Source organism: Geotrypetes seraphini, chromosome 9 (genome assembly GCF_902459505.1).
Source record: "Geotrypetes seraphini chromosome 9, aGeoSer1.1, whole genome shotgun sequence".
Lineage (NCBI taxonomy): Eukaryota > Metazoa > Chordata > Amphibia > Gymnophiona > Dermophiidae > Geotrypetes > Geotrypetes seraphini.
Window position 1 is genome coordinate 29,718,929 of NC_047092.1, and position 20,991 is coordinate 29,739,919.

Genomic DNA, 20,991 nt, shown 5'->3' on the forward strand with positions numbered 1-20,991 from the left:
TGGTAACACAAATTCAAGACTTTCACAGCTGCCAGAAGTTATCTCTGTCTGGCTGATCCTCGGTGCTGGTAGTTATCTGGGCATCAGCACTGAATATCAGTGGTGTTCACATAACTTCTGGCTCTGCCCTGGCACTAATTGGAGTGCCACAGCAGTTGGAGGAAATATTCAGTGGCACACTCTGATTAAATGCACCTGGCTGGTGGGCTTGGTTTTACCAGATAGGAGTCAAAGCCACAGATCAGCAGAAATTCAGCTCCTTGGCGCCCTGCTAGACCATTCTAGACCGATGGGTGGAGACTTGAAGATTCTGATGACATCATCAGTTTCACAGGTAGAACAGCCAGGAATATTCCTGGTGTTTCTCTGCATCCAGGAGATGGTACAGATCGACTAGTGCGGCAGGTGTTCTACTGAACAGGTCTCTTCACCAAGGTGCAGTCTATAGCTTGCAGCTTTTGGGGTTGAGCAGTGATGTAGGCATTGCTCCCCGGGACCTGTCCAGGTTCTGTTATCGGACAGAGGTATTTTTTCCCTCTGGAGCCTCAAGCTCTAGCCTACAGACTTCACTTGTGAAGCCAGTTGGCAGTGATCCTAAGGAGCTTGATCAGGTGAGGTGAGTCATATTGACCTTCCCTCTAACCAAACCCTGTTTTATCTTCTGGGACCCGCTCCTCACAAACCTAAAAAAAATAAAGAAAAACAACAAGGAGTTGAAGCAATGTATACTTTTTTTCAGCTTTGCCTGCCTGTTTCAAGTTAAAAAAATATAAAAATAAAAAGCAGAGTGTCACTTGTTAATTCAGTGGAACAGCATGCAGGGATATGACTTGGGTAAGCCTATGATAGGCTCCCAGACCTTTTCTAATTATTTTCTCCTCCATAGGGTTCTTTGATAGGCAACTGAGGCAGTGTTGATGCAAGGAGGCAGACTGTACGGGCCATGTGGGAGCCAGCATGTTAGTAATAAGGCCAGCTCCTACTACTCTGTTTGAGGGGGGGGGGGGGCAAGCAAATTTCTTCAGCAGCTAACCCCACAGTCCTCTTGGATGTAGTGAGACCACTTGGGGAAGTTGAGCAACAGGCTTCTGTGGCTCCTTTTGAGGAAACAATTTTAGTGGGAACTTTGACCATTTTGTTAGTGGAGCACTAGAATCAGTCCTCTGGGGCTGGATGCTCTCTACCTTCCCCTTGAGTCTCCATCTCCACCACCCCTCCCCAGTAGTAGGAAAAGTCCCTCTAGGGGCTTGAGGCCCCATTTGTTTCAGGCTCAAACCAGATGCATTTAAGGGTTCAGCTTTAGGGCCTTCAGGGGTCTCCCTAAAGACCAAGATATTCTTGAGGGAAGTCTGACCTTTTCTAGGGGCCCAGCCTATGTTTTTAGGTTGGCCAGGCTGCACAGTGAGGGCTTTAGCTATGAATAGCAACTAATCCTGCCTTTGTCCTCTGCAGAGTACATCTAGGGTGTAGATGACTTAGAGAATGATGGTTTCCTCTTGCAGGATGCCATTCTGCAAGGTGCAGAGCTGTCCTGTGGAGGATGAAAACTCTAGTGTTAGGATATTCCACAGGGAAGAGCTTACTTCTTAAACTGAGCAAGTCTCTTCAGATCTCTGCATTTCTGCACTCATCTGGGTGAAGTTAAGGATGGGAATCCTATTCTATAAGGTCTCTGTGAGCCTTCTAGGGCTTTCCTTTTTCATTGTGCCCTCTCCCAAATAGTATCAGTAGAGTGGAAGTTGCTGGATGGGGTTCTGAGGGCACTAAACTCATTTCTGCAGGAGGAGCACCACAGGTTTTCCTGCCTCCATATAGTAAATTCTCTGGTGATACCTAAAATGTCTATATGATGATATCCTTGACTGGAACGCATTGCCAGAGATTGTGGTAAGAGTGGATAGCATAGCTGGTTTTAAGAAAGGTTTGGACAAGTTCCTGGAGGAAAAGTCCATAGTCTGTTATTGAGAAAGACATGGGGGGAAGCCACTGCTTGCCCTGAATTGTTAGCATGGAATGTTGCTACTCTTTGAAATTATAGAATCTTGTTACTCTTTGGGATTCCAGAATCTTGCTTACTCTGAGATGCTGGAATGTTGCTACTCTTTGGGTCTTGGTCAGGTACTAATGATCTGGATTGGCCATCGTGAGAACAGGCTACTGGGCTTGATTGACCATTGTTCTTAGGGCATTGAAGTTATCTTTTCAAGAAGGTACGAGAAGGTTTGGGTTTTCCCTGATGTGGCTAAGGCCACACAGGTGATGCATGGACAGTTACTATTAGGGCATTCAGTTGTTTCTTTAACTTCTGTATTTAAATGCTTAGTAAACAAAATAAAGAAAAGAAAATAGCTTTCAATATTTCCAGACCTTCAGGAAGGTATCCCAATCATTGTATGAATTATCATGGATTTTCTTTTTCCAGAGAATGAAAAACCTGTTGATCAGTCTGAGTATAAGCATTTTTATCTAGAAATAAAAAATAATAATAATTTGTCAGAATTTGCAGACTTGTATGTCATTGATGTGGTGAATGCTGGCTAATATCTCATTTTAAAGTAATTAGGGTTTCTTCTGCTGATGTGTTTAATAAAGACTTCACGAAATCAGTGACAAGAACATTTGGAAGGTCAAATGAATTGTTCTTGCTCTGGTAGCTAACACAAGTATAAGCATCTTATGGAGCTTATTATCTTTGAAAGCTAAGTCTTGCTGAGTTTTTCAAATAAACAATAAAAGTTTCTGCATTTGCTATTTCTTGACACTTTAATTGCTAGATAATTTGCTGCATTGTTTTGGTCTGATCAAGAATGACATTCTGGAGAATAAAGGTCTTTCACTTATGGGCCTGTAGAATTCTATTTCATTAAAGTTGGACTTTTGCCCACTGTTTCTCCCAGTCACGATTTGTGAACATTTTCAGTGATTCTAATAACACTAACGGTGGTAGTCTGATAACTCTAATTGACATTTGCTTAAATATCGGCTATAATATAAGCTATATGAGGTTTTTATGCCGATGATGTGATTTACCCTCTCTAGTTATTTAATCTTCATTAATTGATCATCAGCTTGTATATTACACTTGTAAATAGTGGCGTTCCCAAGGGGTCTGTGCTCGGACTGCTGCTTATTAACATATTTATCAACGATCTAGAGGTGGGAATAACTAGTGAGATAATTAAATTTTCTGATGACACAAAGTTTTTAAATCGCAAGAAGATTTGTGAAAAATTGCAAGAGGACCTTGGGAGACTGGGCATCAAAATGGCAGATGACGTTTAGGGTTCCTTTTATGAAGGTGTGCTAGGGTTTTTAGCGCACACACAAAATTATTGTGCGGTAGCCGAAAATCTACTGCCTCTTAAAAAGGAGGTGGTAGCGGCTAGCGCGCTCGGGAATTTAACACGCGGTATTGCGCACGTTAAGGCCCTAGCACACCTTTGTAAAAGGAGCCCTTAATGTCGCTGCCCAGGAAAAGGATCTAGGTAACTTCATTGAGGATCCGTTGAAACCCTCAGCTCCAATGTGTGGTGGCAGCTAAGAAAGCAAGTAGGAATTATTAGGAAAGGAATGGAAAATAAACATGAAAATGTTATTAATGGCCATGTATTGCTCTATGGTATGGCCGCAACTCGAAAACTGTGTGCAATTCTATTCGCCTTATCTGAAAAAAGATATAGCAGAATTAGAAAAAGTACAGAGAAGGGCGATGAAAATGATAAAAGGGATGGTTCGACTTCCCTATGAGGAATAGCTAAAGTGACTAATGCTCTTCAGCTTGGAGAAGAAACGGCTCAGGTAAAATGGCAGAGGTCTATAAAATACTGAGTGGAGTGGAAAGGGTAGATGTGAATTGCTTGTTTACTCTTTCCAAAAATACTAGGACTAGCTACTAGGAAGCTACCAAGTAATAGAAATATTTCTTCACACATTGCTGGAGAATGTGATAGCTTAGCAGGGTTTAAAAAAGGTTTGGATAATTCCCTAAAAGAGATGTCCAAAGGCCATTATTGAGATGGCTTGGGGAAATCCAGTGCTTATTCCTAGGATAAGCAGCATAAAATCTGTTTTACTAATTGGGATCTAGCTAGGTACTTTGTACCTGGGTTGGCCAGTGTTGGAAACAGGATACTGGGATTGATGGGTCTTTGGTCTGTCCCAGTATGGCAATTCTTATGTGAGCCAAGTATAGGACAATCAAGCTATTGTGACATCACTGATGAGTTTCACTCTTAGGCATTGGTGGAATGAGGCTTTATGCCATCATAATCTCAGCTCTGGAATGTTGCTACTCTTTGGGTTCCTGCCAGGTATTGGGATCTGGGTTGGCCACTGCTGGAAACAGGACACTGGGCTTGATGGAACTTCGGTCTGTCCCAGTATGGCAATTCTTATGTTCTGATACAGTGAGTCCTCAAACCCGATTGACTTGGGTTGTGTATTATGTTATAACTATCCTATTAGCTATCCATCCTGAAGGAAACTCGAGTACTGAAATAGTTCAGTCTGGCAGGTGACCTATGAGGTTGGGTAGTCAGACAACGGCTGTACTAGTAATGCTAGCCTTTTAATATTATTTCAGAAGTTGAAAGGAGAGGTACGGGGTGTGAAATTTGTGTGTGTGTGTGGGGGGGAGGGGGGTTATATGATTGTCAACCAAAGCTGGTAGAATACAAAAAATGAAAACTTCAAAAACTCTGCCTGAAAGCTGAAATGTATCCACAGCAATGAGGCCAAGAATAATGAGGCTGATTGGTCTTTTCTGCCTTTATCTATTGTGCTGCTATGTGGCAGTATTGATCTTTTTGCTAATGGAAGAAAGAAGTTGATACCAACATAAAGCGAGATGAATTTTGATTTCAAATAAGCAGGAGAGTTGCAAAATCTCAGTAATACTTATTAAATGTATGTGGTTTAATCACATCTCTGGAGGTCATGGACCAATTGAGCAGGTGATAAGAGGACAGTTGCAGAATAGTGATCTTAATCTAATCAGGAGTCAGTGAGGAAAATCAGATAAATTACTTTCTGATGGCATCAAAACCAAAGGAGCATGAAATCATTTGGGAGGCGCATGCTATTAAGACATTGACTATATAATTTTGTGAAAAGTTGCTATCCAGAAAAGCTTCTTGCTTTGGTATTTTAAAGAAAAGTCAGTTGCAGTTGTGTCCAAAATATTAATTTTTATATTATCCCTGACAGTGGTAACTGACTCAATTTAAAAAAGAAACACTTAATTATTAAAGTGAGGCTTTTACACGGTGAATTCTGCGCAACAGCACAACGTAGAATTTGTACTGAATTCCCCACCTGTACAGAATTCTGTGCAGGAAGTGGCAATGGTTTGGCGGTTCTGCTTTCACCCCTACCGTGATCAAAAGGAGAAGGAGTATGGCTCACGTGTTGCATTTTGTTCTCGACTGTTCCTTTACACCATGAGGCTGTATGGAGGCTAGCGCAGTTCAAAAGATCAGTCAGGTCCAGGATGGCGAAAGAGGAAGATGTGGCTTAATATGCAGCCATGCACGGTTTCTTTCCGCACCGTTAGGGGAGGAAAAGGGGGTGGAAAAAGATGTGTGTGCCATAGGATCATAGGCATTGGGGGGACTTGGAGAAAGGTGAATAGTGTGTATATGTCACAAGAGCGGGGAGGGCTGAAGAAGGTGGATGAAATATACATGCAGTGGAGGGGGTTTCGATGGGATGTTATTTGCCATTCATGTGTGTGTGTGGGGGGGGGGTGGTGAGCAAAAGATGCAGGAAGAGAAACCTTGGAGCTAGAATTGGGGTCTTGCTGGGAAAATGAATTGGGGAGGTGGGGGACAGTAGGGAGCAGTGAATACAAAGGAGTTGGGGGGGAGAACTGCAAAAGGAAGGGAGCTGGTCAGGTGTGGGGAGAAAATGGATTGAACCTAAAGAAAGGGCTGAAAAGCTGTGGACTGATAGGGAAGGATACAAGTTAAGAGAGAATTGGAGAAGGTGGAACTTGAGGAGGGGAATAAAGCTGTGGTGCTGGTAAATTTGACACTTGGGGGTGGAGTCATCCCTTATTATTTAGCATTGCTAACTATAACATATGTGCCCTCGTGTTCTTCGTGCTTATTAAATGATCAAAGATTGGTTCCCCCCCCTCCAAGTACGCAAGATGGGAAGAGTTAAGAAATTCTGCTTGCTTTTTTCTTGCTCCCTACCTTATGGAATAGTCTGTTTTTATACTTAAAGAATGGAAAAAGGATCCAAATGAAAATAAGAAGAGACATAAGCACTTTCAAGTTAGATGCAAAGCATTGATAAAGAAAGTTAAACAAGAATATGAAGAACAACTTGCCAACCAGGCAAAAATAGTAACAATTTTTTTAGGTACACCAAAGCAGAAAACCTGTAAGGGAATCAGTGGGACCTTTGGATGATCAAGGAGTAAAAGGTGCGCTCAGGGAGGATAAAGTCATAGCGGGGAGACTGAATGAATTCTTTACTTTGGTCTTTACAGAAAAAGATGTAAGAAATCTACCTGAACTGGAAACGTTTTTCAAGAGTGATGAGGCGGAGGAATTGAACGAAATCTCTATGAATCTTGAAGACATATTAAGCCAAATTGACAAGTTAAAGAGTGATAAATCACCTGGACCGGATGGTATACATCCGAGGGTACTAAAAGAACTCAAACATGAAATTGCTGATCTGCTGTTAGTGATCTGTAACCTGTCATCAAAATTGTCTAGTACCTGAAGTTTGGAAGGTGGCCAATGTTACACCAATTTTTAAAAGGGTTCCAGGAGAGATTCGGGAAATTACAGACCAGTAAGCCTGACCTTGGTGCTGAGTAAAAAATTGTGGAACATAAAGACAAACATGATTTATTGAGACAGAGTCGTGATAGGTTCAGCTGAGGGAGGTCTTGCCTCACCAGTTTGCTTAACTTCTTTAAAGGTGTGAATAAACATGTGGATAAAGGCGAGCCGGTTGAAGTAGTACCTGAAAATTAGAGGGTGGCCAATGTTACGCTGATTTTTAAGAAGGGTTCCAGGGGAGATCTAGGAAATTATAGACTGGTAAGCATGACTTTACTGCTAGGCAAAATAGTGGAAATAATTATAAAATTTAAAATTGTGGAACACATAGACAAGGGGATAGAATCAGCATGGGTTCAGCCAAGGAAGGTCTTGCCTCGCCAATTTGCTTGACCTCCTTGAAAATGTGAATAAACATGTGGATAAAGATGAGCCAGTTGAGTAGTGGATCTAGATTTTCAGAGAGGTTTTGACAAAGTTTCTCATGAGACTCTTGAGAAAATTAAAAAGTCACAGGATAGGAGGCAATATTCAGTTGTGAATTAGGAATTGGTTATTGGGCAGAAAACAGAGGGTAGGGTTAAATGGCCATTTTTCTCAGTGGAAACTGGGAAATAGTGGAGTGCTGTAGGGATCTGTACTGGGATCCTATGCTATATAACTTATTTATATATGATCTGGAAATTGGAACGACAAATGAAGTGATTATTAATCCCCAAATGCATTACTCTGCATTTCTTTGCATTGAATTTTAGTTGCCATTCCTCTAACTTTTGCAGATCCTTTTTCATATTTTCCACTCCCTCTTCGGTGTCTACTCTGTTACAAATCTTGGTATCACCTGCAAAAAGGCACACTTTTCCTTCTAACCCTTCAGCAATGTCACTCACAAACATATTGAACAGGATTGGCCCCAGCACCGAACCCTGAGGGACTCCACTAGTCACCTTTCCTTCCTTCGAGCGACTTCCATTAACCACCACCCTCTGGCGTCTGTCCGACATCCAGTTTCTGACCCAGTTCACCACTTTGGGTCCTAACTTCAGCCCTTCAAGTTTGTTCAACAGCCTCCTATGAGGAACTGTATCAAAGGCTTTGCTGAAATCCAAGTAAATTACATCTAGCATATGTCCTCGATCCAGCTCTCTGGTCACCCAATCAAAAAATTCAATCAGGTTCGTTTGGCACGATTTACCTTTTGTAAAGCCATGTTGCCTCGGATCCTGTAACCCATTAGATACACTATCCTTTCTTTCAGCAACACTTCCATTATTTTTCCAACAACTGAAGTGAGGCTCACCGGCCTGTAGTTTCCTGCTTCATCCCTGTGACCACTTTTATGAATAATGACCACATCCGCTCTCCTCCAATCCCCAGGAATCACTCCCGTCTCCAGAGATTTGTTGAACAAGTCTTTAATAGGACTCGCCAGAACCTCTCTGAGCTCCCTTAGTATCCTGGGATGGATCCCGTCTGGTCCCATCGCTTTGTCCACCTTCAGTTTTTCAAGTTGCTCATAAACACCCTCCTCCGTGAACAGCGCAGAATCTACTCCATTTTCTCGTGTAACTTTGCCAGACAATCTCGGTCCTTCTCCAGGATTTTCTTCTGTGAACACAGAACAGAAGTATTTGTTTAGCACATTTGCTTTCTCCTCATCACTCTCCACATATTTGTTCCCAGCATCTTTTAGTCTAGCAATTCCATTTTTTATCTTCCTCCTTTCACTAATATATCTGAAAAAATTTTTATCTCCCTTTTTTACATTTTTAGCCATTTGTTCTTCCGCCTGTGCCTTCGCCAAACGTATCTCTCTCTTGGCTTCTTTCAGTTTCACTCTGTAGTCCTTTCTGCTCTCCTCTTCTTGGGTTTTTTTATATTTCATGAACGCCAACTCTTTCGCCTTTATTTTCTCAGCCACTAGGTTGGAGAACCATATCGGCTTCCTTTTTCTCTTGTTTTTATTGATTTTCTTCACATAAAGGTCCGTAGCCATTTTTATCGCTCCTTTCAGCTTAGACCACTGTCTTTCCACTTCTCTTATGTCCTCCCATCCTAACAGCTCTTTCTTCAGGTACTTTCCCATTGCATTAAAGTCCATACGTTTGAAATCTAGGACTTTAAGTATCGTGCGGCCGCTCTCCACTTTAGCCGTTATATCAAACCAAACCGTTTGATGATCGCTACTACCCAGGTGAGCACCCACTCGAACATTAGAGATACTCTCTCCATTTGTGAGAACCAGATCCAATATCGCTTTTTCCCTTGTGGGTTCCGTCACCATTTGTCTGAGCAGAGCCTCTTGAAAGGCATCCACAATCTCCCTACTTCTCTACATTACAATCCACACCATTTAGGGGGGAGAACTTCCCATGTATATCCCAAATGCACCGCTTATACAAATTGTAGTTATCCCCTTTTTCCTATTCGTCCAGTTAGTCAATTGAAGTATCTGTATTTTGTCATGTCTTACAGGATTACTTGTTTCCCCCTAATTTAACTATAAATCGCTTAGAATTTTATGTAAAGCGATTAATCAAATTTTGATAAACTTGAAACTCGGTATCCTGGAAATCATATTGATTTGATTTGGGAAGCCCTGCAGTGAATGACAGTCTGCTTAGCTTTTGCCATTTCTGCTTTTACTTTGTATAAACAGAAGAAGCTCGTGTTTTCTGTTTAAGCTTTCAGGCATGCTTTGTGCCCCGTCAGTATCAAAGATTAAGAGTGCAGATATAATTAAAATATAAATATTTCAGGAAGCGGTGGACTCCAAAAGGAAAACTAAGTCAAAGATGACAGTTCTTCAACTTGAAGCACTTTGTTACTCCTGTGGGAACAAATAATAATAAAAATTCCACACAAAACTTTTGAATATTCTGCATGCCTTCCTAGACTCTCACTGGCTACCTATGCAAGCACGAATTCAATTCAAATTCTACTGTCTCTTATTCAAAGCATTAAACAGCTCCGCCCCCCCCCCTATCTAAACAACCACCTAAACCAGATCCTCACCTCAAGACAAAGAAGAACTCCGAACCCTTTTGCCTTCCCTCCACTCAAGGGCACTCAGCGCAAAAAGATGTTTGATAACCTTCTGGCGACGCAAGCAGCAAAACTTAACCACTCCATCTCCAACCTGTTGACGGCAACGGGCGACTTTAAAACTTTTCGAAAAGAAATCAAAACCCTACTTTTCAAAAAATTTATCCAGATATCTTAACCCAACCCTTCCCCCTCCTCCTAGATAAATTCTCTCCCAAAAACCTCCACTTAAATAATCTCTTCCTCCCCAAAACACCAACCAAGAATTCAGATCCCTGAAATGTAACGTAATCTTATTTGTACTCTAACTGTAATCTATTTGTTATATCACACAGTAACGTACAGTCAATTCAATATCCAATTTGCAAGTTCTTCCGGAATTAATCCAGGTACCTCTCCTCCCTTGTAACCAAAAAAAACCAAAAAAAACCCCCCAAAACTGTTGTAACTTCACTGGAAATGTCCAGTTAGCTCTTTTGTAATCCGCCTTGAACTGCAAGGTATAGGCGGAATAGAGGTTCATAGACAGTAACGCGGAAGACAAAGGCGCGCGCCGACAACTGAGCGCAAGATGGAGGCGCGCGCCGAAAAAAGGACTGTTTTTAGGGGCTGTGACAGGGGGTTTTGTTGGGGAGCCCCCCCCCCACTTTACTTAATACATATCGTGGAGGCGTTGTGGGGGGTTTGGGGGGTTGTAACCCCCCACATTTTATTGAAAACGTAACTTTTTCCCTAAAAACAGGGAAAAAGTTAAGTTTTCTGTAAAATGTGGGGGGTTACAACCCCCCACAACGCCCCCACAATTCGGCGCGATCTGTATTAAGTAAAGTGGGGGGATTCCCCCCCACACCCCCCGTCGTAGCCCCTAAAAACAGTCTTTTTCTTCGGTGCGCGCCTCCGGTCTGCTCGTGTCTTTGTCCCAGCGCGCTTTTGACCTGACACCGGAATAGAAGTCCCTAATGTAATGTAATATAACATTTTAAATATGACACATAGTTTATTTGTAATATCATAAGGTCTGGTGCCACTCTGCCATAGGCCTGACCCTACTTTTCTTAGTTTTCTTCCTCTTTAGGCTCCACCATCACCAACTCTCTCTTTAACTTAACCTGAACTCCTTTCTAGGCCTGATTTTTTTTTTTTTCCTCCGTTCCTCCTGCCCAGCAGGTTCAATCCCCCAGCCTTTTCTGCCCCTTTTCTAAGGTAGAGGACCCTCTTTGTCTCGTAATCTTTCTTCCCCATCTCCAACTTTCTTCCTTCTTTCTGCTCCCTGCTCTCCATCCCTCCCTCCCTAACATCAGAAAGCACCCCATTTCTCTTTCTGCCCCTCCCCCCCTCAGCTATCACATTCTTTTTTTTCTCTCATATCTGATACCAGGGCACATAGACCCAACTTTTTCTCATTCCCATTCCTGCCCCAGAGCACACATTTCCAGCTCTCTCTCTCTCTCTCTCTCTCCTCCCCTTGCTACATGGCAAGAGGGGGCAGTGGCCACATGTTGGGCCATATTTTCATCTTCTGCCATCTGGGATGCTGTATAGCCATACAATTCAAATTAGTAATTGGATTTCAGATAGCAGAGGAGCATGGGATGGGGAAAGGGGCTCAATGCAAGCCACTACCAGTTTCTGATCCCTGTGCAAAACTCTGTTCAGCATGGAGGGGAATTCTCTGCCAATGTGCAATGTAGAATTGTAGCAGAATTCCCTGAGGAATTCTGATGGACAATTGGTGATTCAATCTGCTAAAAATAATATGTAGAAATAGAAATAAAACAACTAACTAGAGTATGGTTAGATTAGCTTTTTAAGGTAATTCTTCTTCTGAAGGATGCAGGACACCTGAGAGAATTTGGTTAAAATTCTGCATTGCACATTGGCATGGAACTCCCCTCCATGCTGCACAGAATTTTGCACAGGGACCAGAAACTGGTAGTGGCTTCTGAAGAAGAAGGATTACCTTCAAAAGCTAATCTAACCATACTCTAGTTCAGGGGTGTCAAAGTCCCTCCTCGAGGGCCGGAATCCAGTCGGGTTTTCTGGATTTCCCCAATGAATATGCATTGAAAGCAGTGCATGCAAATAGATCTCATGCAGATTCATTGGGGAAATCCTGAAAACCCGACTGGATTCTGGCCCTCGAGGACCGACTTTGACACCTGTGCTCTAGTTAGTGCCATAGGTGCCATTGACTTGTGATCGAGTACTAGCGACTTAATGAACATCAATAAAGTTTTCGTGGTGGAATACAGAAGTAGATTGCTGGGCCTTTCTTCTGTGCAGTATAAATTTAATGTTGTCATCCATTGTCACATCAAACGCGATCCTCTGCGTCTTAACACTGCCCATCTGCTACTGCCAAGATGAATTGGGTCATCGTTAAGTCTGACATCTTTTATGAAACCTGTCCGCCTTGGGAGGCCCTGCTGATAGTGAAACTACCAACGGCATGGTTTTCAGCTTTTCAGATACACATAAGCCCCAGTGGCACGACAAGCCTATGTGCCATGACTGTAAATAGTTCTTAAACTGATTCTCAGAAAAGGAATATATTTTTGATAATTGGAATTTTATGAGAGCTCTCGTGGGTACAAATTGTTAAATATTTGTTTGTTTCAAAGGCAATGATATATTAATTCAGTGGTTCTAAGTACCTTTCTTTGGGCTTTCTTCCTGATAGGTTGTACTCTAAGGTTGTGGGTTCAAACCCCATGCTACTCCTTATGACCTTTGCCCCAGGTACATTAGATAGAGTGTGAGCCTGCCAGGACAGAGAGGGAAAAATGCTTGGATATCTGAATGTAAAACCACTTAGACTATAAGTGGTATATAAATACTATAAATAAAATAAATATTTAAGAGTGACAAGATGATTAATGAATCTAAAAATTCTTCCAAATGCCTCTTCAAAATCTACAACTCACTAATCTCCACAAAAGGTATAACGGAAGGTCTAGCATCACAGCAACCAGACGTAGACAATCTAGCACATTACTTTCAAGAAAAAAGTCAGAATAGTGAGGACGTCATTCACACAAGACAAAGGAGATAACACAGACCATTACCCAACCAAAAACAACGGGGACGAAGTAATCCCAGCTGACAAATGCTGGTCAAAATTCACTGCGGTTAGCATACAAGAGATCTCAGACTGGCTGAAGAGAATATCCAGAAAATACTGCTACTTGGATAAATGTCCAGCTAGCCTGTTAACCCCTTTAACTTTCTGCTATGGTTGACAGACTTAATAAACAAATTCATAGAAAATGGGCTCTACCCCAAAACAATTTCAACCACAGCGTTGACACCCATATCCAAAGGCACAAACCTTGATCTGACCAAAGTAGAAATTTTTAGGCCAATAGCAGGGATTCCATGGCCTGCAAAACTAGAATTCTGTGTAATCACTCAACTAGCTAACTTCATAGACTAAACAGATGGATTTAAATCAATACCTCACAACTTTATTGAGCATGTCTTAATACCCTATGCTCCCACCTGATCACTCAGATCTAATAACCAACACTTGTTGGTCGTTCCTACTCTCTGAAATCTATCAGACCCCACAGGGGTCAGTGCTGGGACCGCTGCTGTTCAATATATTCATTAATGACCTGGAAACAGGGACGAAGTGCGAAGTTATAAAATTCACTGACGACACAAAACTCTCAAGTAGGGTCAGAACTGTTGAGGAATGCAAAGAACTGCAGAGTGACCTGAACAAACTGGGCAAAAAGATGGCAGATGAGCTTCAATGTAGAGAAATGTGAAGTCTTGCACATAGGGAAAAGGAACCAGATGTACAGCTGTATGATGGGAGGGAGGGTACTGGGGGAAGGCAACCTAGAAAAAGACTTGGGGGTATTGGTGGATACAACGATGAAGCCAGCGGTAAAATGTGCAGAGGCCTCAAAGAAAGCAAACAGAATGTTGGGCATTATCAAAAAAGGCATCACTACCAGAACGAAGGAAGTTATCCTGCTGCTGTATCGAGTGATGGTGCACCCGCATCTGGAGTACTGCGTCCAATACTGGTCGCCATACCTTAAGAAGAATATGGCGATACTCAAGAGGGTCCAGAGAAAAGCAACAAAGATGGTAAAGGGCATGGAAAACCTTTCATATGCTGAAAGGCTAGAGAAGCTGGGGCTCTTTACCCTGTAAAAGCGGAGACTTAGAGGGGACATGATAGATACTTATAAAATCGTGAAAGGCATAGAGAAGGTTGAGAGGGACAGATTCTTCAGACTAGCGGGGACATCAAAAACAAGAGGGCATTCAGAAAAACTGAAAGGAGACAGATTCAAAATGAATGCTAGGAAGTTCTTCTTCACTCAGTGGTGGACACCTGGAATGTGCTTCCAGGAGAGGTGATAGGAGAGGAGAGTACAATATTGGGTTTCAAAAAGGGATTGGATGACTTCCTGAAGGAGAAAGGGATTACAGGGTATAGATAGAGGGTTACTATACAGGTTACTTCAGGATTAGGGTATAAACAAATTAGGTGGACATGGACCTGGGGGGGGCCGCCGCGGGAGCGGACTGCTGGGCACGATGGACCCCTGGTATGACCTGGCAGAGGCAATGCTTATCAATACCTGAAGGCAATATATTTTTTCTGTCGTTGCTCCACAACTATGAAATTAATTACCAATACATATAAGGGAAGATCGTCTTATCAACAGTTTCAAAAGCAAGTTAAAATGTTTTCTTTTTAAAGATGCGTTTAACTGCTAATTTTTTCTCTCTTTTCTTAAAACATTAGTATCTTGTTAATATCAGCCAGACTGTTGGTGCTGCCATTCCCCTCCCTATCGTTCTTTCCCTTTTCGTCTTTCTTTCCTATCACATATTGTATTTCTGGTTCCTCTGGTTCTGTTCATGTCCCCCTGAATTGCAGAATGTTTTTAGACTTGTACATCGCTTTGCATTACGATTTAGCGATTCATCAAACTTAATAATACTTGAAACTTGATTTCACAAATCGCAACATGGCTTCAGGCCAAGGCACAGGACCGAATCCGTGTTGTTTGAATAAAATGAGAAATCAACTCAACAGAGATAAACAATCTATACTATTGCAATTTAATATCTCTGCAGCATTTGAAGCAGTAGACCACTCTCTTTTACGCCTCGGATTAAATGACCTAGGAGTATAAGGCATGATGTTACAATGGTTTTCACAGTTCTTAAGAAATAGAACATATTAAGTCTGGAAGGAAGACAAAAAAATCCCAATCGTGGAAGGCCAATTGGGGTGTCACCCAAGGCTCACCAATATCACCTGTGCTATTCAACATCTATCTAGGTGCACAGGGAAATAACCTACTCTTAACCCAGTTTTATGTCTTCTGCGCAGATGATATCTTCATTCTCTGTATAGCCAAAGAATCCTTCACTACGACCCTAGAGTACCAGATAACCACCGAATGATGATGAGAACAGGTTGAGGGGGCGGGGCTGGGGCATGATGTGGCGTAATGGGGCGGGGTTATGGATCCGGATTTTATTTAACTAAAATCTGGTAACCTTATATTGGACTAACATGGCTGCTAAAAACAAAACACTTTTTATAGCAACACTTGTATTCTCTTCCAGAAATGCCCTGTCCCTCAAAGAAATTATGAACTGGAATTAAAATTAACTAATTTTTTTTTCCTGTGTGTGGGGGGAATATATGTAGGCAGGCAATGGACTATAGAAAACAGAAAACATACCTTATTTTGTGTGGTGTTTTGTCTACCATAGTTGGACAATGCAGATGAGCAGGCAGCTCAGATCCGCCGGGAACTGGATGGCCGTTTGCAGCTGGCCGAACAGATGACAAAGGTAGGGCCATCTTCCATATCTGTATTCATTTCTGCAACAGTGGATTCTTTAAATGTTTATAACAGTGAAGCTACTGATGCTGTTAGCAGGGGAGGGAACATTTTCTGAAATATAAAAGTGCTACGTGATGCCCTAGTACATGTTTTGAAGTAACAAAGCTTCAACAAATGCTGTGTTAATATTTATCAAACTGAACCTTGCCTACTGTATGAAAGGAAATTCTACTACTAATGGGACTGTTCTTGTTCATTTTATGGTTTGATGTCACAGTCTACTTGGCAGGTAAATTGACTGATTGAGTCTACTGAGAACTTGCAGCCCGCGAACAGCTGTCTGTGTTCACAACTGTTCAAGTTGGAATTTGGAAGAGTAATATAGTGGAAGCTGTAGATAGCTTTATACATGTACTACTATTATTTCTATAGCGCTAACAGTCGCATGCAGCGCTGCACAGATCACAAAGAAGAAGAAAACAGTCCCTGCTCGAAAGAGCTTACAATCTAAACAGCCAAGGCAGACAAACAGGATGTCATGGATACAAGTAAGGGAAACTGTTAATCAGCTGGCTGGGTTGGAGAGCAGAGGAGTAGGGTTAAAGATTGAAAGCTATATCAAAAAGGGTGGGTATTCAGTCTGCTTTTAAACATGGGAAGGGAAGGGAATTGACGGACAAACTCGGGTAATTTATTCCAGGCACACCAGTTTTGCATTGCTGTTATTTTCATGTCTAATTGCTGCAGGATGCACAGATTCCGTGTGTTCCGGATGTGGTTTAGGTGAGAATATGCAAATATTGAAAATAAAATTCCCATCAGCTCTTGCACCTCTTCGGAGTCATGAATAAATGACAAGCAAAATACACATTCCCACCAGGATTTTAGAAAAGTAATTGATGAGACAATTGCGCTTAGAATTTTGGTGTGTTAAATGACCTTAAAAATATCTTTTAGAAGCTTATCTCCATAAGTGGCTGCTCATATAGAAATATAGAAACATGATGACAGATAAAGGCCAAATGGCCCATCTAGTCTACCCATCCACAGTAACCATTATCTCTCTCTCTCTCTCAGAGATCCCACGTGACTATCCCAGGCCCTTTTGAATTCAGACAGTCTCTGTTTCCACCACCTCTTCCAGGAGACTGTTCCACACATCTACCACCCTTTCTGTAAAATAGTATTTCCTCAGATTACTCTGGAGCCAATCACCTCTTAACTTGATCCTATGCCCTCTCATTGCAGAGTTTCCTTTCAAATGAAAGAGACTCGACTCATGCACATTTATATTACGTAGCTATTTATACGACTCTCAAGAACAAAAATAATAACAAAATATAATTAAAAAAATTAGAAAAATGATATTAGCCAAGTTGTGGAAGTACCCACTGAAAACCATTTACTTAAAGTGGAGAAAAATCCTCAGCCATAATATACAGATGGCAACCCAATGAGTTGGTGTTTCGTTTTTTGGGGTTTTTTAAAACATATTTTTATTGACAGTAAAAAAGTCACAACCATACAGAGTACAAGCTCAACATCAAAAATACAAAAATGATCAAATACAAGTGATAGTCGACAAGAATGGCAAGCCCATCAACATAACCCAGCCCAGTTCTCGAAAATACAGGAGAGCAAAAAATGCTATAATGCACCTTCTTGTCCTATTGAGTCCCCCCTAGCCAATGAGGTTTTTAGCCGTTCTAATTCTGTATCGTAGGCAAAAAAAACTCCACAATTATCAAAAATGTAATTTTCAAAACAGGGAAACATCCCACCTCTGTGTACAGGGAAAAAAGAAGAAGAGACAAAAATATAGTACAGTGGTACCTCGGTTTACGAGTGCACCGGTTTGTGAGTGTTTTCTAAGACGAGCAAAACATTTGCAAAATCGGCGCCTCGGAAACCGAGCACGCCTCGATTTGCGAGCGCCCCCCCCCCCCCGCGATCCGGCATCCCCACACGGTGACCTGAGGTCCCCCTAACCCACCCAAACCCTCTTCTTACTTTGGTGTAGCCTCCGCACTGGCATCGGCATGTCCTGTGCGTTGGTGCCAGTGCCCAAAGATCTGCCTCCTGTGCTGGGCCTTGAGCATGTGCGAGTTTCCATTATTTCCTATGGGGAAACTCGCTTTGATAAACGAGGATTTTGGATTACGAGAATGCTCCTATCCAAGGTAATGCTCGTAATCCAAGGTACCACTGTACTTAACAGATGATACATTACTCAGCCCAATGCAACAATGTTCCTGCTATAGCATACACAGCATTGGAGTGAAGATAAGAAAATCTAATTTCCAACAAGCCTTGTTTTGAAAATTACATTTTTGATAATTGTGGAGTTTTTTTGCCTATGATACAGAATTAGAAAGGCTAAAAAACTCATTGGGTTGCCATCTGTATATTATTTATGGTTGAAGCTTTTTCTCCACTTTAAGTAAATGTTTTTCAGTGGGTACTTCCACCACTTGGCTATTAACGTTTTTCTAATTGTCATATCTCCCCTCTCCCGCATTTCCTCCAAAGTATATAGATTGAGATCTTTAAGTCTGTCCCCATATGCCTTATCATGAAGACCACACAGCATTTTAGTAGCCTTCCTCTGGACCGACTCCATCCTTTTTATATCTTTTTGAAGGTGCGGCCTCCAGAATTGTACACAGTATTCTAAATAATAATAATAATAATAATAATAATAATAACTTTATTCTTCTATACCGCCAACAATCAAATAACTTCTAGGCGGTTTACACAGAAGAGAAACTGGTCAATCTGCGAAGTACAAAGTATTGAGAAAAGAAGTACAGCATGTTATCTAAAGTACAGGCAGATTAAAAGTATTGTTATAATGAGACTTCAGTTAAGAAATGAATTTATCAAATAGTGCAGTCTTAATCCCTTTTCGAAATGCAATGTAAGATTGCATGGTTCCGTTGAAATAATTGCCCAATCAGGATTGTTGTTTATTTGCATGGAATGCTAGCATTCTGTCAAAAAAAGACTTGTATTGACAGCCAATGATCCTGGGTTAGGTAAATAAATTGCAGTTCATGGTTATCCTGGTAGGGTTTAATAGCACGACAGGAGGTAACAGGTAATTAGGGGTCAGTCTCCAGACCAATTTAAAACAAATACAAGAGAACTTAAATATTACTCGTGTTTCTACTGGCAACCAGTGTAATAATGGATAATAGGGACTGACGTGATCATTTTTCCTCAGCCCAAATATCAGGAGACAGCCGTATTTTGCACTATTCTCAGTTTTCTCAATAGTTTCTTTGGTGCTCCCAGATATACTATGTTGCAATAGTCCAGTATAGTTAATACTAGTGCTTGCACCAATAGTCTAAAGGATGGAGGGTCAAAATAATTTTTTATGGTTTTTAATTTCCATAGGGCAAAAAAGCATTTTTTTTACCACTAGATTTGTGTGTTCTACCATTGTTAGGTGGGAGTCTAAAGTGACTCCTAAAATTTTGATCGTTTTTGAAATTGGGTAATCATGACCGTTTAAATCAGGGGTGTCCATCCTGTGGCCCGAGGGCCGCATACGGCCCCGTGAAGTATTTTTGTGTGGCCCTGGTCGAGGGCAATGCAGTGTTTTCCTCTGCTGCCCTCGGGTGTTTACCTTCTTGCCGGCTCCCTCCTCTGTCTTGCTGCAGCATTTGTGCGTTTGTGCGGCCCCAGAAACATTTTTTTCAGCCAATGCGGCCCAGGGAAGTCAAAAGGTTGGACACCCCTGGAAATGAAGCGATTGTTCAGTTATTTTATCGTTTGGACTTGCTAGAAAGATTTTTGTCTTTTCTGTATTTAATTTCAGTCTGAAATTGGTTGTCCATTGTTCTATTTCGGTCATAATTTGAGAGATTTGTTCTAAAATTTCGTTAGTTATGTTGTTTAGAGGAAGTAAAATGGAGATATCATCTGCATATATATAAAAGTATAAGTTCAACTTCTGTAGTAGATGTTAGGGATGAAATGTAGTCCTAGGGATGTAATGTAGATGTTAAACAATGTGGGAGATAACGGGGAACCTTGTGGTACCCCAGATGGATTGCTCCATGTATGAGAGTATTTTCCTTCGCTAATCACTCAATAGGTTCTTTTCATCAGGAAACCCTGAAACCAATTCCAGACTCTTCCCGAGAGTCCCATTGCATCCAGGCAATGAAGCATTGTTTCGTGGTCAACCAAATCGATGAGGTCTCACCAGAGTCTTATACAGAGGAATCAATACCTTCTTTTTCCTACTGACCATACCTAGCATCCTTCTAGCTTTTGCCGTCACCTTTTCAACCTGTTTGGCCACCTTAAGATCATCACATACAATCACACCCAAGTCCCACTCTTCCGTCGTGCACATAAGTTTTTCACCCCCTAAACTGTACCGTTCCTTCTGGTTTTTGTAGCCCAAATGCATGACCTTGCATTTCTTAGCATTAAATTTTAGCTGCCAAATTTCAGACCATTCTTCAAGCTTCGCCAGGTCTTTCTTCATGTTAATCACACCATCCGGCATGTCTACTCTATTGCAGATTTTGGTATCATCCGCAAAGAAGCAAATCTTACCTGATAGCTGTTCAGCAATATCATTTATAAAAATGTTAAAAAGAACAGACCCAAGAACAGAACCTTGAGGCACACCACTGGTAACATCCCTTTCCTCAAAGCGATCTCCATTGATCACTACCCTCTGTAGCCTTCCACTCAACCAGTTCCTGGCCCAGCCCGTCTCTTTGGGACCCATCCCAAGGGCACTCAGTTTATTTATTAGATGTCTGTGTGGAACACTGTCAAAGGCTTTGCTATAATCGAAATAGACCACATCTAGCACAAATCCTTTATCCAGTTATCTGGTCACGTAGTCAAAGAAACTGATCAGATTTTTCTGACAAGACCTACCTCTAGTGAATCCATGTTGCCTCCGTTCCTGTAATCCACCAGTTTTCAGAAATTTCACCAATCTCTGTTTTAAAAGCGTTTCCATTAATTTGCTTACCACAGAAGTTAGACTTACCGGCCTATAATTCCCTACTTCTTCCTTACTTCCACTTTTGTGGAGAGGGACTACACCCACCTTTCTCCAGTCCTCCGGTACCACTCCCGACTCTAGAGACTCATTGAAAAGAACAGTCAGCGGAGCTACCAGAACTTTCCTAAGTTCCTTCAGCTTTGTCTACTTTTATTTTAGCTGGCTCCTTATGAACAATAAACCTCCTTACGAACATATTACTCCTCCATCCCTATTCACGTTTTTCTTCTGTGATCCCGCTCCTGGCGTTCAGCCGTGAACACAGAACAGAATTAATTGTTAAGCAATTCGGCCT

The 20,991-nt window shown here is 41.6% G+C and overlaps 1 protein-coding gene across 10 annotated transcripts in view; it reads left to right on the plus strand.

Moving 5' to 3' along the window:
- Nucleotides 1-20,991, plus strand: part of CADPS2 (calcium dependent secretion activator 2) — a 575,994-nt gene that overhangs the window by 140,900 nt on the left and 414,103 nt on the right. For 9 of the 10 annotated variants that reach the window (XM_033958190.1, XM_033958189.1, XM_033958191.1 and 6 more), the window contains exon 4: nt 15,588-15,668. The exons of the other annotated variant lie outside the window; for it this stretch is intronic. In XM_033958190.1, the coding sequence (XP_033814081.1) occupies nt 15,588-15,668 (81 nt within the window). The remainder of the gene's footprint in view (nt 1-15,587; nt 15,669-20,991) is intronic. 10 annotated transcript variants of the gene reach the window in all.